Source organism: Lagopus leucura, unplaced genomic scaffold (assembly GCF_019238085.1).
Source record: "Lagopus leucura isolate 7727_CA_CO unplaced genomic scaffold, USGS_WTPT01 Super-Scaffold_100029, whole genome shotgun sequence".
Taxonomy (NCBI): Eukaryota; Metazoa; Chordata; class Aves; order Galliformes; family Phasianidae; genus Lagopus; species Lagopus leucura.
In genome coordinates, this window is record NW_024962280.1 from 1,408,131 (window position 1) to 1,423,100 (window position 14,970).

A 14,970-nucleotide genomic window follows, 5' to 3' on the forward strand; every position below is an offset into this window, starting at 1 on the left:
AGGACCTGGTCTCTGCAGGTTCCTGGCACGAATGCCCTCTCACCTCACAGGAGCTTCGGGCCGGAGCTCACCTGCCGGTCGACTCTCACAAGGCGGCTCCGCTCACCCGCGCCTTGTGCCGGTTTTCCTCTCAGAGCCCCGCGCTGTGGGGTCGTTGTGTGAGGGCCGTGACGTCACCGCCCCTCAGCGCGCCTTCAGAGCCCCCGACGGATGGCTCTCGGACTCAGTCGCTCGCGGTGCCGCGTTATTTATGGCTTCTGTTAACGCGATGCTTTTTACTGGGGATCGTCGCTGTCCGCGCGGCAAGCTGAGCCCCGCGTTCACAGGAACGCTTGGGAGGACGCGGCGTTCCCTCGCAACGCAGGGACTTTATTTTACCGCCATCTAGTGGAAAAAAAGTAAAACTATTCCTAAAGCGCTCCCTCCCGCTCCGGCTCCGGGACACCCCGGGCTCCCGCAGCCCCGTTCTGTCGGCTGCACCGCCCGCCCCGAGGCGCAGCTTGGCGCGCACTCCCACCGCCCTCAGCCCCGCACCGTCCGCAGCGGACCCGCGCGCGAGCGGCGGTTGCCACGGCAGCGGGAGCCCCACCCCGCCGCCCTGTCGCGGCCAATAGCGGCGCTAGGACGCGTCACGTGGGCGAGAGGGCGCCGCCGTGAGGGATCGGCGGGGTGGTGGGCGCTCACAGGGCGCGGGGCCGTAGCCATGTTCGGGGCTCTGGGGCGCTGCTTCGAGGAGGATCCGTTCTTCCGGTGAGCGTGGGGCCGCCGCGGGCTCCGGGGCTGGGGCTGGGGCTGGGGCTGGGGCTTGGGCTTGCCCGTCCGGTGGGTCTCTGAGGGTCGTGCCGTGGGAGGCGGACGGGCGTGCGGAGCGCGGTTGGCAGCGGTGGGGTTGAAGGCCGGAGCGGCGCTTGGGCGGTGCTGTTCGCTTCCAGTGCCTCGCGGCGCCTGAGGAACTTCGTGGTAATGAGACGTGGCGTCTGCTGAGGAGAAACCGTCTGCTCCTGGGTCTAAATGTCGCGGGGGTTGATTTTTGTGTTTTATTTTTGAACGTAAGCTTGTTGGACGCGGGGAGCCATGCTGGGTGTTCTCGGTTTCTTGGGCTCTTTAAGATATCTGTATTTAACCACGGGCTGTTCCTCAGCTCCTGTTGTCAGTGCGTGTATTAAAGGCAATTCCAGGTGTTCTTGTGATAAAATAAACCTGTGTGAGGTGTGTTAGTGCCAGAAACCTGCCTGGTCTGCAAGGGGAGGGAGTCAAAATGCAATATGAGAACTCAGAGGAGCACAGATTATTACATATATTTATATATAAAGCCATTTTAGCGTGCGGTGCTTCCTACGTGGAGCTTAATCATAAGGAAAGCTCAGGGTGATGTGGGTGGGTGGACGAGGAAGGGTAACATAGGAGCCCTGTGATGTGGGTTTGTTGACTGCATCCCATAGTTACGGGGTGTCTGAGCTGAGGCTGTGCCCCTTGGAGGCTGTGCCTCTTAAAGGGAACCAGCTCGGCTGCAGCAGCACCTTCCTGGCACTGGTTAGTACACAAATATGTAGCTAGAGCAACTCGTTCCAGGATACACCGGGCTAAAGACTGTGCAGATCCTCTGGTTGAAATGGGAATAACGATGGAAATTGTCTCATTTGTAGTAATTTGCAGTGTGCTTTTGTAATCCTCTGGAACAACAATTGCCTTCTTGTTTATTCAATTCCATCGTTTTATTGTAGCTGTTTAAACTTCCCGATGAAGTTAAAATTGGAGGAAAATAGATGGTAGGAGATAGGGGAAGGGAGTGTATGTGAAAGAGATAAGAGGTTGATATTGAGGTTCATTTCCTTGGCACCGTTGTCATTGATCTGCTTTACATATAGTTAAGGAAATCAGTTTATTACCTCAGATAAGATGAGCTTCCAAGGTAGTGTAATAATAGGCTTCTGCTGCCTCACAAGGAGAGGTTTTGACTGCTGATCTGGAAATAGCATCTGAGAGGGAACATCTCCATCTGGAGCAGCTGTCCTGGAAGTGCCCACCAGGCACCAGCAGGGCTGTGTCTGATGGCTCAGACAGGTGCAGGAGCTGCAGCTCTCCTGCCAAGTGTGTTTAAGTGTATTTCACTTCTCAGTGCACAGCCTTTGTCTTACTGCTTCAGGCCCCATCTTCAGGGTGGTTCTGCAACTTCAGTCCTATGTACCACCCTACTTAAAACAAAAAAGTATTGAATGCAAAGCCCAGTTTTCAAAAATCCCAAAGTGAATTTATTGCTTTAGGATACTGAATTTCAGCCAAACAGGAGCATGTGCTGATGTAAGAAGCAGCAATTGTGCTTTTAGTATGGCACCCTTCAGCTGAAACGTGGATCCTTAAACGTGGTCACTGAAGAACTTACCCAGAGAGATGCATCTTGGGGAGATGCTCACTAGCACATGTGCTAGCAGCATCCACTGTCACGTTTTTAATATCTATTTCTTCATATCAGCATGCTTATTTGAGACATCAGTGCCCTCAGAGGCTCTGCTTTTGGTTTCCTGTGTTGATCCCTTCAGACACCTGAATGCCAAGTGAAGGTCAGGTGATATTTGTACTAGACAAAAGTGCAGGTTCTGTTACTGCAGTCATGCAATGACAAATGTACTAATTAGTTCTGTTCTGCACTTAATTTGGAAGATAAATTTATGGTGTTTAACATGTGAAGGGCGCAGATTGAGCATGTGAAATCCTTCCAGAACTGCTTTCCTTTTCCACCGTCACCTCTGTAATGCAGCAGTGCGAAGTGTGCAGAAGTCATGTCAGCCTCATCAGAAGTATCTTTTATTTCTCCCTAAAAAATTCAGATGGAATACCAGGTGACCAGTGGTAACTAAACAAGGTTACTCTATACGTGTTGTAGAGTGTGATTGGAACAAAGGACTGAAGATCTTCTATCCTCTGTTGGGGTTATTAAAGAGATTTTGCCTTTTTTCTTTTCCTTTTTCTGATATATAGATGCTTATATTTTATAAGGGTGTCATACTCCTTTCGCAGTTATGGTTTGAGTTTGGGTCATCGGTGACATCAAGAGGATACGTTTAACCCTTTTAGAAGCCTTAGCTTGCAGGGAGATTCTCTGCTGACTTAGCATTGGTTTTGCCCTGCTTCTGTATGCTCAGTACTGCTGCTTTGGATGCCTGGCAACACTGAGCCTTCTTACAGCTGGCTCCACAATGTCCCTGGAGAGATGGGAGCTCAGTTCCCAAATCAGTCGCGGCACGGTTTGGATCCTACTTCCTTGTCTGTGGTGGTAAGGAGCTGTGCTGCTAAATTGTTTCATAGAACTTTCTTTGAAAGGTGCAAAAATCCCTAAGTTAGGATGCATTCATGAGCGTAGCAGTGTGTAGTAGAAGGTGAATGGCCGAGAGGACCAGAGTGAAGTAAGACAAAAAGAATTTGAGAAGGTATGACTGTGTTAGGTGACACATTATTATGTGTTATGCACACTAAAAGCAACAGAATTCTTTTTAATCTAAATGAAGCCCATGGAGTCTTGTTTCACTTGTGTAATTGTGTGACTACTTCTGAACTGGGACAGGCTGGGGAGAAATCTCACGTTTAAGCTGTTGATGGGATACAGTTCACCCATCTTTATCCTGGTAACCACACCCTTCTCAAGTTTGTGGTGTTGAGACTGTGTGGAAATATGCCTGTGCTGTGATAGGGCCTGCGTGCTTCCCTCATGTTGGCCTGTGCAGTGACTTGTTTGCATCTGTTCTTCATCCTGTGAGCAGCAAGCTCACTGTATGCGAGCTGCTTATCGCCTTGGGATTGAAGTTAAAGCTGGCAGTCATGTGAGTGGGGCAGATTAGGGTCTGCTTATGGCAGTGGAAAAACTGCTCCTGTGGAGCTGTAACGGTCTGACTGCACTGGAGTGAGCAAGAGCACAGCTTGAAGGGATGCTGTTGGATTAGGAATCTTGTTTGAAAATGAATTAGCTTTGCATTTCTAACTGAATCTCTGTTGATGTTTTTTTGTTTGTTTGTTCGTTTGTTTAACTTAAATGGGAAAACTAAGTTAGATGCTGCAGTGTAGAAAGAGGAGGCTGTAAAGGGCAAAGAGATCAGAGTTGCCAGGAGGTGATGGGTGTGGGATGGGGGTGAGGGGTGAGCAAGAGGAAAGCAGCTTCAGGAGGTGATGGGCACTGTGGAGTTGGAGGAACAGCCTGGAAATTTCCTTTGTGGAGGCAGCGATGTCACAGCAAAGTCCTGGAGAGAAGGAGGGCGTGAGACATCTGGGAAATGGCAGGAAATTGGTAGGAAGGGAGATGAGGTGCTACGAAGTCTAAGTAAACATAGCTGGGAAGTGACTGGTGATGTTAATAAAGAGGCTTTTGGTGGAGCAGCAAAGGGGAAAATTAGTCTGGATATGAAGGGAGGAAATGAAATGTTTTCTATATGAAGTAGTCGTTTCTGGTGTTTGGGCCAGAGGCAGCAGTGCAATTCATGTAACATCATAAGTCATAAGATCTTATGCTTTACTCCTTTTCTGGCCTCTGTTTGAACTTTCTAGTTCTAGGACAAATTAAAGAAAGCAAAGAATTAAGACATTGCTAGTGTTGCTCTCTTATTACTTACCTGCATGCCAAGCCAAGCATTGGGATTATTGGTGGAGTTCTGTTTTGGAGACAGATGTTGAGTGGTTAGAAAGCAGAGAGGAATGGGGAGACTAACAGGAAAGCAAAGAGGTGGTAAGGATTCTTCCAAAGTGGTGAGAAGGGATGTGAGAATGTAATTTGTGAAGGTGTAGGAATGGGAGGGCAAAAAGGAGCAGTGGTGGGGAATTAAAATAAAGGTGATGGAGTTGGATTGAATTTAGAGCACTGTGCTTTGATGGACGTGGGGCCAGGGAGGATGGAAAGTGGTCTTCTTTTACCTCCAATCCCTGATATTTGAATATTAAAAAGTGATAAAGTATAGGTTGGTTCTGTAGCTCTTGGCAGATAGAAAGCCAAATGTGGCTGCCAGTGATGGAGAATTTAGAACAGCTGAGGAAAGAGAAAATCCAGGGTGGACAGACGGTCAAGAACACAGGAGAGCAAGGAAGGCATCTGAAGGAGCTAAATCACCCAACCAGAGGGGTGGGAAGGAGGAGCAAAAGGGTAAAAATGACTGCACAGTTGGGTCCCATTAAAATAAAGAACACAGAAATCATATAGAATGATTTTAAAAAGGGGTTTAAGAATTTCAGAGCTATTTTACGTCAGCTGGAATAGCCCCCCTAACTCTGTGTGTGTGGAATGTCTCTTTCAGCGACCCTTTTGCCGCACACCATGAATACATGCGGCAGATGATGAGGAGCTTTTCTGATCCTTTTGGCCGAGATCCATTTCTCAGTATAACAGATGGCAGGGAGAGAACGGCGGATCGAAGAGCACGCCAGGATTCTCAGGTTGCTCTGAGAGGAAATCGCAGAGTAAGTCACTTCTTGATCTCTGAGCACCGCTACGCACGGTTTGCATTTACTGGTAACAGAGCTGGCTTCGTGTTCCCACTCCCACTGAGTTGGTCCAGTGGAAATGGAGCCTGGCTCAGCTGCTGTGGCCTTGGTCAGCTTGTTTCGTAACAGTGAGATGTGAATCTCTCTCTTTATTCCTCACTGGCTCATTGTTTAAGCGTTTGTCAGTGCTAAGCAATAAACACATTGTGCTTTTAGTTCTAACAGAAACAAATGTTCGTGTTAAACATTGAATATACAACGTTTAATGAAATGAGCAAGAAGTACAAGTATTTATCAAATGCCTGTTAAAATGAACATTATTAAATATTGCTACTGCAGGAAGGTTTTAAGTGTCCAGAGGCAGAGCCTTCTCTGGACACTGTTAAAAGTGGATTGAAACACAATATGGTGTTTCGGCCACTTGGCAGTACCTGCACAGCTACTGTAAGCCCTGCTTCAGTTTCTTTGGTGCAGATGAGGCTTCTTGTTCTGTGTCTGGTCTGATTCTTAGTAAGTTTTCTCTGGATACACTAATTAAAGAGTTGGGCCATTTCAAGGAACCTGGTATTTCTCTAAGCTACTATCTGCAAATGAGAAGTTGGTAACAATCTGTTTTACATAAGGTACCTTTACAGCAGGCTGGGCATGCAGGACAAGTACAGCTTTTACTTCTGCAGCTAAGCTTTATCTGTATTTAGAAAGGATGTACATCTGTTGGCTCCTTTCTTTCCCCCAGCTGAAATACTTTGAACAGTCTCTGCTACAACATAGAGCGCCTGATTCCAAAGAGCAGTTGGAAGACAAAACATCAGAGGGAATTGTGGAAGTGAACTGGGTTTGGTTGTTGTTATTCAAACCTAGGTGTTAAGAGCTTGATAAGCATAGCTGAAACACAGTGTCGCCTGCATGTCAAAGAGTAACTGCCAGATTCCTTCCTCTGTGCTCATATGGGGCCAGTTAGTTTCAAATATAGATGTTGTTGGATCTAATCAGAGCATGATCTTTTTGTCTGCTGAAGCTGTTAGGCCTTAGTTCAAGAGATGCTGGAAAGCAGCAGGTCTCTTTTCCTTAATATCCTAGGACAGCTTATGCTTTACTGTTGGCAACAAAGCAATAAGGTAAAGAATACTTCTACCTGTGGTTACAGAAGGGAGTTAAAGGTACAGGAGCACTGTGTTGTTTTGATAAGCACAAAAGAATCCCACACGTGCAAAAATGTTTTCAGTATCTTTTAATGTTCCTCATCTTTCACCTGAGAGGTGTAAGATGTCACAGAAAACTCCACGCTGATTACTTGAGCCTTATGGTTGTCAATGAACTGCTTTTACTGGTGTCTCTTCAGAAATGATTCCAACACTTAAGAATAAACAAACTGATTTTTACGTAGGAAAAAATGGAGGTCTTTACTGCCATGTAAAGTACAACGTGTTGCAGTTTCCCCTACAGATTCCTTCGAGTAAACTGTAGCTGCTGAAAACTGCCTTCCAAGGCACGTGGTTCATTGTTACAACTTAGCGTGCATGGTAGCTTTGACTGTATCATTCAAACTTGAAAAGGCTTTTCATTTCTCACACAGGTTTCCAGTGTTACTACAGAGTCACTTGGAGAGAGAGGGAAGGAGAAGGAAGGGATGTGAGCAGGAGGAATGGGTGGGATGTCTTGAGAGAGCTTGCCCTGCACTTCTGTGGCAGTCTTAGTTTTAATCAACGTGGTGGGGAACTGCAGTTCAACAGAAGCTTGGTCAGTAGGATGTCTCATGGGCATACGTAACATTGGTGCCTAACAGCTTTTAGTGTGCATTGTAAAATAAGGACTTTGGAAACTTGTTATCATACTAATTTTATTTCTGAGTATATCCTTTTGTACTCGATACCATCACGCTGTTTTCTGTCACTACATGGTAGCACCACAATCTAGGAGAGCTGATAAAGTTATTCAGGGATCAGATAATTCCTTGCTTCTGTGCTTAAAGCTCTGGTGAAGTGTCTTGTACTCCATCTGACCAGACCTTCTTTAGGTAAGCTGTTATGTAACTCTCCAACCTTAGCTTCCTAGAAACACTGATTTGTTTTCCAGCATTTAATTACCCTGCCGTATGGGGTTATTCAATATCAGCTGGACAAACAGGAACTGTATTTGTTGGTGTTTATAGCTACATCTATTTATACAGCTGCAGAAGAGTATAACATGCTGAAGGGGGGAACTTGTCTTCGGGTGGCTCTACGCATGATGATAGATTGACTTGGATCTTCTTTGCAATGACCTTTGAAACTGCTGACAAATTGCATTTCATTTTGTTGTAAGGGATGTATGGATATTTTAGAGAAACCTTTTATATTTATATCACTCTCTTAACACACAGAGAGCTCTCGTGAACAGGTCATCTGCATCATTTAGAGTTTTAGTGCTTAAAAAATGACCAGCCTTCTGAAATTTAATTACATAAATTTACATAAAGCAGAGCTGTTGATTTGTTGTTTTTAATCAAGTTCCAGTGATGGGGCACTACTGCATGAATAGAATGAAGTGTTTCCAGAGAAGTGGGTGACACTGAATTGCTGTACCTTATCTTAGATAATTTCAGCACTCAGGTTGTTATGTCATACAAGCCCCCTCCAAGGTCTTCCAGTACCCATCTATGAACGTGACTTAGAGAGCATTAGCTGTCATGACACTTAAATTATAATTAGTCTTAAATATTTTGCTGCTGTATACCCCGGTTGCTTCATGCTGTGTTGTTGTAGCACACTGGAAGTCACCAAGACCTCCATCAAGGTCTTTATTTGATCAGGAGAGTTGTAATATCACACGCCGCACGTGGCGGTGCAGTAGGTATTGCTGCTTTGTCCCGTGCTACATACAATAACTAAAAGATGTGAATCCTTTTTAATGTTTTTTCCAGGCAACAAGCTATTCCCTCCTGCCCTTTTCAGGCTTTGGGAGAGTGGTTGGTATCCCAGGAGAAACAGTTTGTGCAACTCTTGCTAAAACGTGTACTGTCTGCATAACTAGAGCATGGACAAAGGCTAGTTTTGGCATGTGTGCAACCTACTCTTGTTGGTACTGGGTATTTATTTATTGCAGATCCTTGGTGTTTAAATAAATGCTTGCTTAAATGAGCAGTTTGAATCTAATGATTCACATATGCAGTAGTTGGAGGAATGCGAGCTTCGTGCCCCTGTAATAAGCATGCTTGCATTTCGTAGCACCTTGTAATGCTAAGGGCCTGCTGCGTGCAGCCCTGCAGCCTGCCTTTCCTTCCCAGCTCTGCAGCTTCTTGCTGAAACTGAAAAACCCCTGTGCTGTGTTTGCACCTGATTAGCACGCTTCAACCAGAGCTGCTGGTGTCAGAAAGCAGGCAGCTCCCAAGTGAAAGTTCACAGAAGGAGGGAGAAGGCATGGTGAAAATCATCCCCACCTGCTGTGCTGGAGAGGAGCCCAGAGGAGGATGCTGCTTTGGGACTGTGCTGCTATCTTCCCAGATGGCCGCTTAGGATAGTTTGCCCTTTCTCTGCTTTGTTTTTCAGTCTCTCTCTTTGGTATTTTTAGGCTTGTTTTCCACCAAAGGTAGCTTTCATCTGTACAGGCAGTACATGCCATCAGTTGCAAGCTGTACTAATAAAATTCTGCATGTAAACCTGGCTTAACATTGCTTATGTAAAACTGGACCTTCCGCTTACATAAAAATAATGGATGTTTTATTGGACATATCTATTGCCTTGGGTAATTAAGCTGCCATTAGAATCCCAAGTTATGATTCCCTGGCTTTTCCTGGTTGCCCGTGTGTTACTTGAACAACCACTTGCTTCTGCAAAGGAACGACTGTGTCATCTGAGCTGGGTTTGCAGGCTTCCATATGCATTAAGGGATTTGCATGACAAAGATAATGTGATCTTCAGCAGGTATGTAAAGTAGGGAGGGTCACACATTACTTCTTACTGCAGAAACTTGTCAGGCTAGTGTGTAGGTAACAGTAGCTCATGCAAAGTGGCCTCAATATGAGCTTACTCTGACATTTGAGTATTAGAAATCTTTTACTTCTATCTTTCCAGTATCTCCAACTTAACAATCAAGTTCCTTATGCTAGCTTTCAGTTTTTCAGTCAAAAAGACTAATTTTGGCTTGTCTATGGTTATGAACTGCAGACTATGAAAGCCCTACTGATGTCTTGATTTGCAGAAAAAATAAATGCATGTCAAAATCCAGCCTCAAATTGAAGAATTAGCAAACTTTGTTATAATTTTAACTGTTTTTCTTTCAGCAAGATGCAGATTTTGGGGATCCTTTTTTTGCAATGGACAGAATGATGTCAAATATGAGAAACAGCATGCTGGAGATGCAGAGAAAATTTGTAAGTTTATTTTACATTTATTTTAAAACTGTGTTGGAGAATGAGAGTTGTTTAAAACATTACTCAAAATCTTGCCAAGAAGAAGATTGCAACTTCCTACAACTTGTTACGTGCTGTGCATGGGAGATCTGGTCTTAGAGGTTCTGTTCTCTACTAAAGTGAGCTATGCCAGAGCAAGCCTGTGAGCAGTTTGAGGAGACCTGTGCCCAGACAGTGCCAGGGCAAGAGTGAGGGCCTGTCTGGTGCTGGGGCTGCTCTGAGCAGCCATAACGTGGTGCCAGGGCTGGGAGTTGATTTCTCAGAGGGCTCTTTGTTCTCTTGTTGGTAATTGTAGAAGTAAGAGGCGCATTATCCACAGACTTTAACTTACTAAAAGAAGTCTCCGTTGCTCGCAGGATGACCTGTCTGTCCACCCAGATGCACACACCTTCAGCTCCTCCTCTGTGATGACATACTCCAAAGTGGGCGATGAACCTCCCAGAGTTTTCCAAGCTGCAGCTCAGACGCGCACGGCTCCGGGAGGTGTAAGTAGGCTTGAGATGCAGCAGGAAGGTGGTATGTCATTATTGCAGAGCAAGGTCTTCTATGGTTTCTCTGCTTATTTCTGCAGCAGACAGGTACTCCTATAATTTAGAAAAATACGTGTCTGTGTGAATACGTGCTGCTTTCGTCCTTGTCATTTGTACTTCTCTGAAGTATGCATCTACACAAATAGCAGGCCTAGCAAAAGCTGGAAAAACTGAGTGCCAAACTGCTTATTTCTCATGGTGGTTTCCAGTGTTTTCCTCTTTGCTGTAATTAATTCACCATTTGTGCAGTTAAAAGTGTGTCTACAGTAGAAGATAACAAAAGGCAGTCCATTCGTGTAGAACATGGCTTCAAATCATACCCTTTCCTCAAATCCTTCTAAATGCTTGTGTAGTGCTTCAGATGAAGATGCCCTTTCATTGACTTCATTGCAGCTGTTGCATCTAATTCTGCTAAGAAATCTGAATTTGAATTTGAACCCTGAAGCAAGGTTCATGAAAGACTATATGTGAGCAGTAAAGGCCGTGGAGCATGCTTGGCTGTGGGATGTGTTCATGCTCAAGCAGACACTCGGTTATCAAAAAGGTTCTAATAATATACTTATGAACACAGAGATAAGTGGTTGCTGGGTCAACGTGCCAGCCTAGCAATTAGTTGTCCCTTCATGCTGAGAGTATTGGCATCAGCTATTATTCATTCTGTTGTCAAGGGGAGTGTTGAAGACGTGTCTGTGTGTAGTATATTTAGACTAGACTTTTTTTTCCCAGCAGTTAATATCCAGCATGTGTGCTGCTTATGGAGTTTGGGATGTTTTTGTTTAATCTTTGCTGGCAGGAAGAAAATAGACTTGATCTGAGCTGTCTTTTCTGCCAATAGAAGAAATGAGGGAGTTGGAAAAGTGTGTAGCAAGTAGCTTTTTCAAAGAAGGAGGAGAAAACTAATATTTCTTATCTTACCTTCTTTTTTATTGTTGTTTTTCGAAGGTTGTTGATTTCTTTTCTTTTTTTTTTTTGTACAGGTTAAGGAAACAAGAAAAGCACTGAAGGATTCTGAAAGTGGAGTGGAAAAAATGGCTATTGGTCATCATATCCGTGATCGTGCCCACGTTGTGAAAAAATCAAAGAACAGGAAGACTGGTGATGAAGAAATGAACCAAGAGTTCATCAACTTGGATGAAAGTGTGTCCCTTATGCATTTCCCATGTTGTTACACTAATGGTTCCCATACCAGTCTTGAAATTCTAGCTTGAAAACCAATCCCTTTTCTCATGTCTCAGAAAGTGCTAAGCCTGCAAACTGGGCTTTTTTTAGTCAATAAAAATCTAATCTGAGGCTGAAGTAGCCAGTTAAACTTAAATGGTGTGCTATACAAGAAAACAGTACAAATTATAATATTTATTCCATATTTGAAGGTACCTTAAATGATTTATGTTTTTCAACAAGTATTTATCAGAACAGTTCTATTTTCTGTGTGTTATGTGGCTGTCCTGCTTACACTGGTAATAAAAATCATGTATTTAAGAGATGTAAAACCAGATGCCTGTTTTAACCACGCAGCACACTGACTTTCATTGTAATCTTCTGAATTTAAGCCTACCTGTGACAAGCTTTAGTTGTCTCTTGCAGATACCATAGAGATGGTCTGCAGGTTATGTAAAGACTTGCAGGCCACAAGTCTAAAAGAACACTGTTCAAAACCCTGATATTCATTGAATGGTTTTTTTTTTTCCTGTTCTGTTTGCATCTATTTCAAATGGAACTTTCCCTCTCTTTCAGATGAGGCTCAGTCTTTTGATGAGGAGTGGCAGAAGGAGATTTCCAAGTTCAGGCCATCGAGAAGCAGGTGCAATTTAGATGCTTCAAGGTACAGCAGCATTCAACACACACATAAGGAAGATGGACTAGGAAGGTAAAAATAGTGTTGTATCATGGCAGTGTTAGCAGCAGAATAGAAATACAGTTCTGAAGTAACAAGTAATCTGTTGATGAGCAAACAGTGCTTAGTGGCAGTGCAGGGAGGAATAGCGTGTTTTACTCCTGCATTTCTGTGACACTGTAAGGAATAACAAGGCAGTATTTTATGAACTAAACTTTGAAGAAGTCATTATTTTGACTGTGCAAATATTACTTTGTGATTGACCAGGCCAAAATGTTAGGAGTGTTTGGTTTTTTCCCTAGAGATGCATGCCAGTGCTCTTAGCCTGATTACACGTAATGTTAATGCTCTCTCCTCTTTGTAATGTAACTGGATTAGTTGTGTTGAGGTAAAATGCTTATTGAGGACTAAGTTGATTGTTCTCTTTGGTAAAAATGAAGGCATGCTCCCCTCTTCTGAGTTAAATTTCAAATGAGGCCTCTTCTAATCAGAAGAGTTTGCACAGAGGTGTTCCCTTTGTTTCTAAACTCAGGACCCAGCTCTGCATAGCTTGCTATCCACCACACTTCAGATTTTTTCCCCCCATCTTACTGACTTCATTTCAGTAGAAGGTGCACTGCCTTTAACAGGTTGCAAAAGGGAAATACTCCTCTTAGGTAACTGACACAGCATGTTTCCTCTGGCACCTTTTCAGTCCTGGAGGTTTACTATATATGTAATTTTACCTTCAAGTTCCTTTTTCAAACTGAGCTGTTTTGTTGTTTTCATCAGCTGTGCAAGAGGAGAAAGCAGTTCAACTCTGTGGTGTAGTTCTGGAGGGAAGGTGAAATCTGCTTTACAAACAGAATAACTAGACCTCCACATGAGTAATGAAAAACATGCATACATGTTTATTTCCCTGTCCCTGTATCTTATGGTGGTTGTTATTCTTGTTGTTTTTTGTTTTAGAGAGAAACCACTCGCATCTGTGGGCTTCAGGGGACCGAGAGCTTCCATGGAGAACAACCTCAGTGTGAAAGGAACACACGTTCCCATCAAAAGCAGCAAGAAGTAGTCCATTGGGATGCAGTTTGTTCAGAAAAAATGGTGCTGCACTGCTCATGTTAATATAAGTATACACGTACATATGACCAATCTGTCTTTTGTTTTAGTGTTAGTGTGCCTTGCTACTCTAATCTTTTGACTACTGAATGTTGTATAAACCTTTGGATCTTAGGTTAAGTCATATTAAAAGGAAAGACAAGAAGCAAGCAAAAAAAAAACAACAACAAAAAGCCCTGTCCACTTAAAAGCACTTTAATGGTTTATCACCAATTCTGATGTAAAACATCTGCTTTGGTAGCAAAGTCGTTTTTTCCACCACAGTTGCACCATTCTCAGACTCTTTGTTAACCCCAGTGAAACCACCTTTTCCCCTCCACACTGTATAACTCGCACAGAAAGTAAATTCTCCTATTTGGTGTGGCCACAATTAATAATTGTTTTGATGACGAAGCAATCAGTAGGAATTACAGTACACTACAGGCACTGCATATACAGATTTAAAATCATACGGTAAATTGGTACAGAATTCCCAAATTCATCTTGATTTTAAAACAAAGAAGAGTGAGAAGAATACTAAAATAGCAAATGCTTCTTTATGTGTTACTTAATTGACATTCTTATGTTCATAAATGGTGCTCGCATCCCTCGTTCTCTGCCCCTAGGCTGTTATTCTCATATTTCTGATCCTTTGTTTCTTTTGGAGATGGCGCATTATTTTTCATTCCTGAAGGCCATCTGTAGTATTTTTCAATTATCCTGTGATAATACTCAGATGGAACTATTACTTCATTGGAGAAATGGTTCAGCAGACAGCAGTTCAACTGGATAATGGCTGCACCATTTCTTCTGTTCCAGAAAGCTAAAATATCCCTCTGTACAGGAAGCCATTTTCTGCCTCAGCTGAGGTGAGCTCTGTGATGTTTTCTGCCCCGATTAGTAGAGCTAGGAGGATCCTGAAAGCTAACACTTGGTTTCCCTCGGTACTTCTGTCATTATTGTTTGGTGGAAGAGTCTGGTGTTCATGAGGAAAGCAAACTGTGACTGAGAACTGGAAATGTCTTTGTATTACAAGTGTTGAGTTTGTGTGCTGTCTTATTCAGAATTGATCTCATGTTGTAGAGGAAATAATTTCTGTAGGCTGTAGCATATATGCCGTAGTGTAAATGCTATGAACTGAAGGCTAAGACAGCGTAGCCTTCAAAAAAGACAATTTGTATGATAAAAGAAAAATAGTTTAATATTCATACAGCTAAAAAGGAAATAAGTCTCTCTGAGGAATCTATAAAAAGGTGTACTTTACTAACATGCAAAAAAACCAACAAACCTGAAGGGCAGTTGTCACTGCCATGGCAAGAATTTCCCAGTGATAAACAACAGAAAACATTACCATGCTGTCACTTAAGCAGAAATCTTTGATTTGAGGGGTGCTTCTAATTCACAGAGCATTCATCTGTCCATCATCTGACCACTTACGTTCTTGCCTGTGCTCCTGGGATGGTTGAACATACAGAGAGAACAGCACTGGTTGTGAAATTACATTGGGAAGAGGCAAACGTGGTGGGTCACTTTGTCATGCACAGCAATGTGAAAATGTTATGCAAGAAATTGTTCTACATAGGAACACCTGAAACTTTAATTCTTTAATAAAGAGCTATTTATTGTTTATGCTTAGTGTTTGGATTACTGAACGCCCTAACTGATTTGTGCTT

At 43.5% G+C, this 14,970-nt stretch overlaps 1 protein-coding gene across 3 annotated transcripts; it reads left to right on the top strand.

The window, feature by feature from the left end:
- The first annotated feature begins 650 nt into the window (after nucleotides 1-650).
- On the top strand, nucleotides 651-14,926 carry MLF1 (myeloid leukemia factor 1). Of its 3 annotated transcripts, none has more exons than XM_042881240.1 (8): nucleotides 651-750; nucleotides 5,277-5,439; nucleotides 8,366-8,410; nucleotides 9,725-9,814; nucleotides 10,210-10,338; nucleotides 11,361-11,520; nucleotides 12,118-12,250; nucleotides 13,166-14,926. In XM_042881240.1, exons 1-8 carry the CDS (start codon nucleotides 704-706, stop codon nucleotides 13,269-13,271), a joined length of 873 nt encoding a protein of 290 aa, XP_042737174.1. In that variant the 5' UTR covers nucleotides 651-703; the 3' UTR covers nucleotides 13,272-14,926. The 3 variants fall into 3 exon arrangements, with proteins under 3 accessions (XP_042737174.1, XP_042737176.1, XP_042737175.1); XM_042881242.1 differs by having other exon boundaries at nucleotides 12,118-12,205; XM_042881241.1 differs by lacking the exon at nucleotides 8,366-8,410.
- Nucleotides 14,927-14,970: the final 44 nt, after the last annotated feature.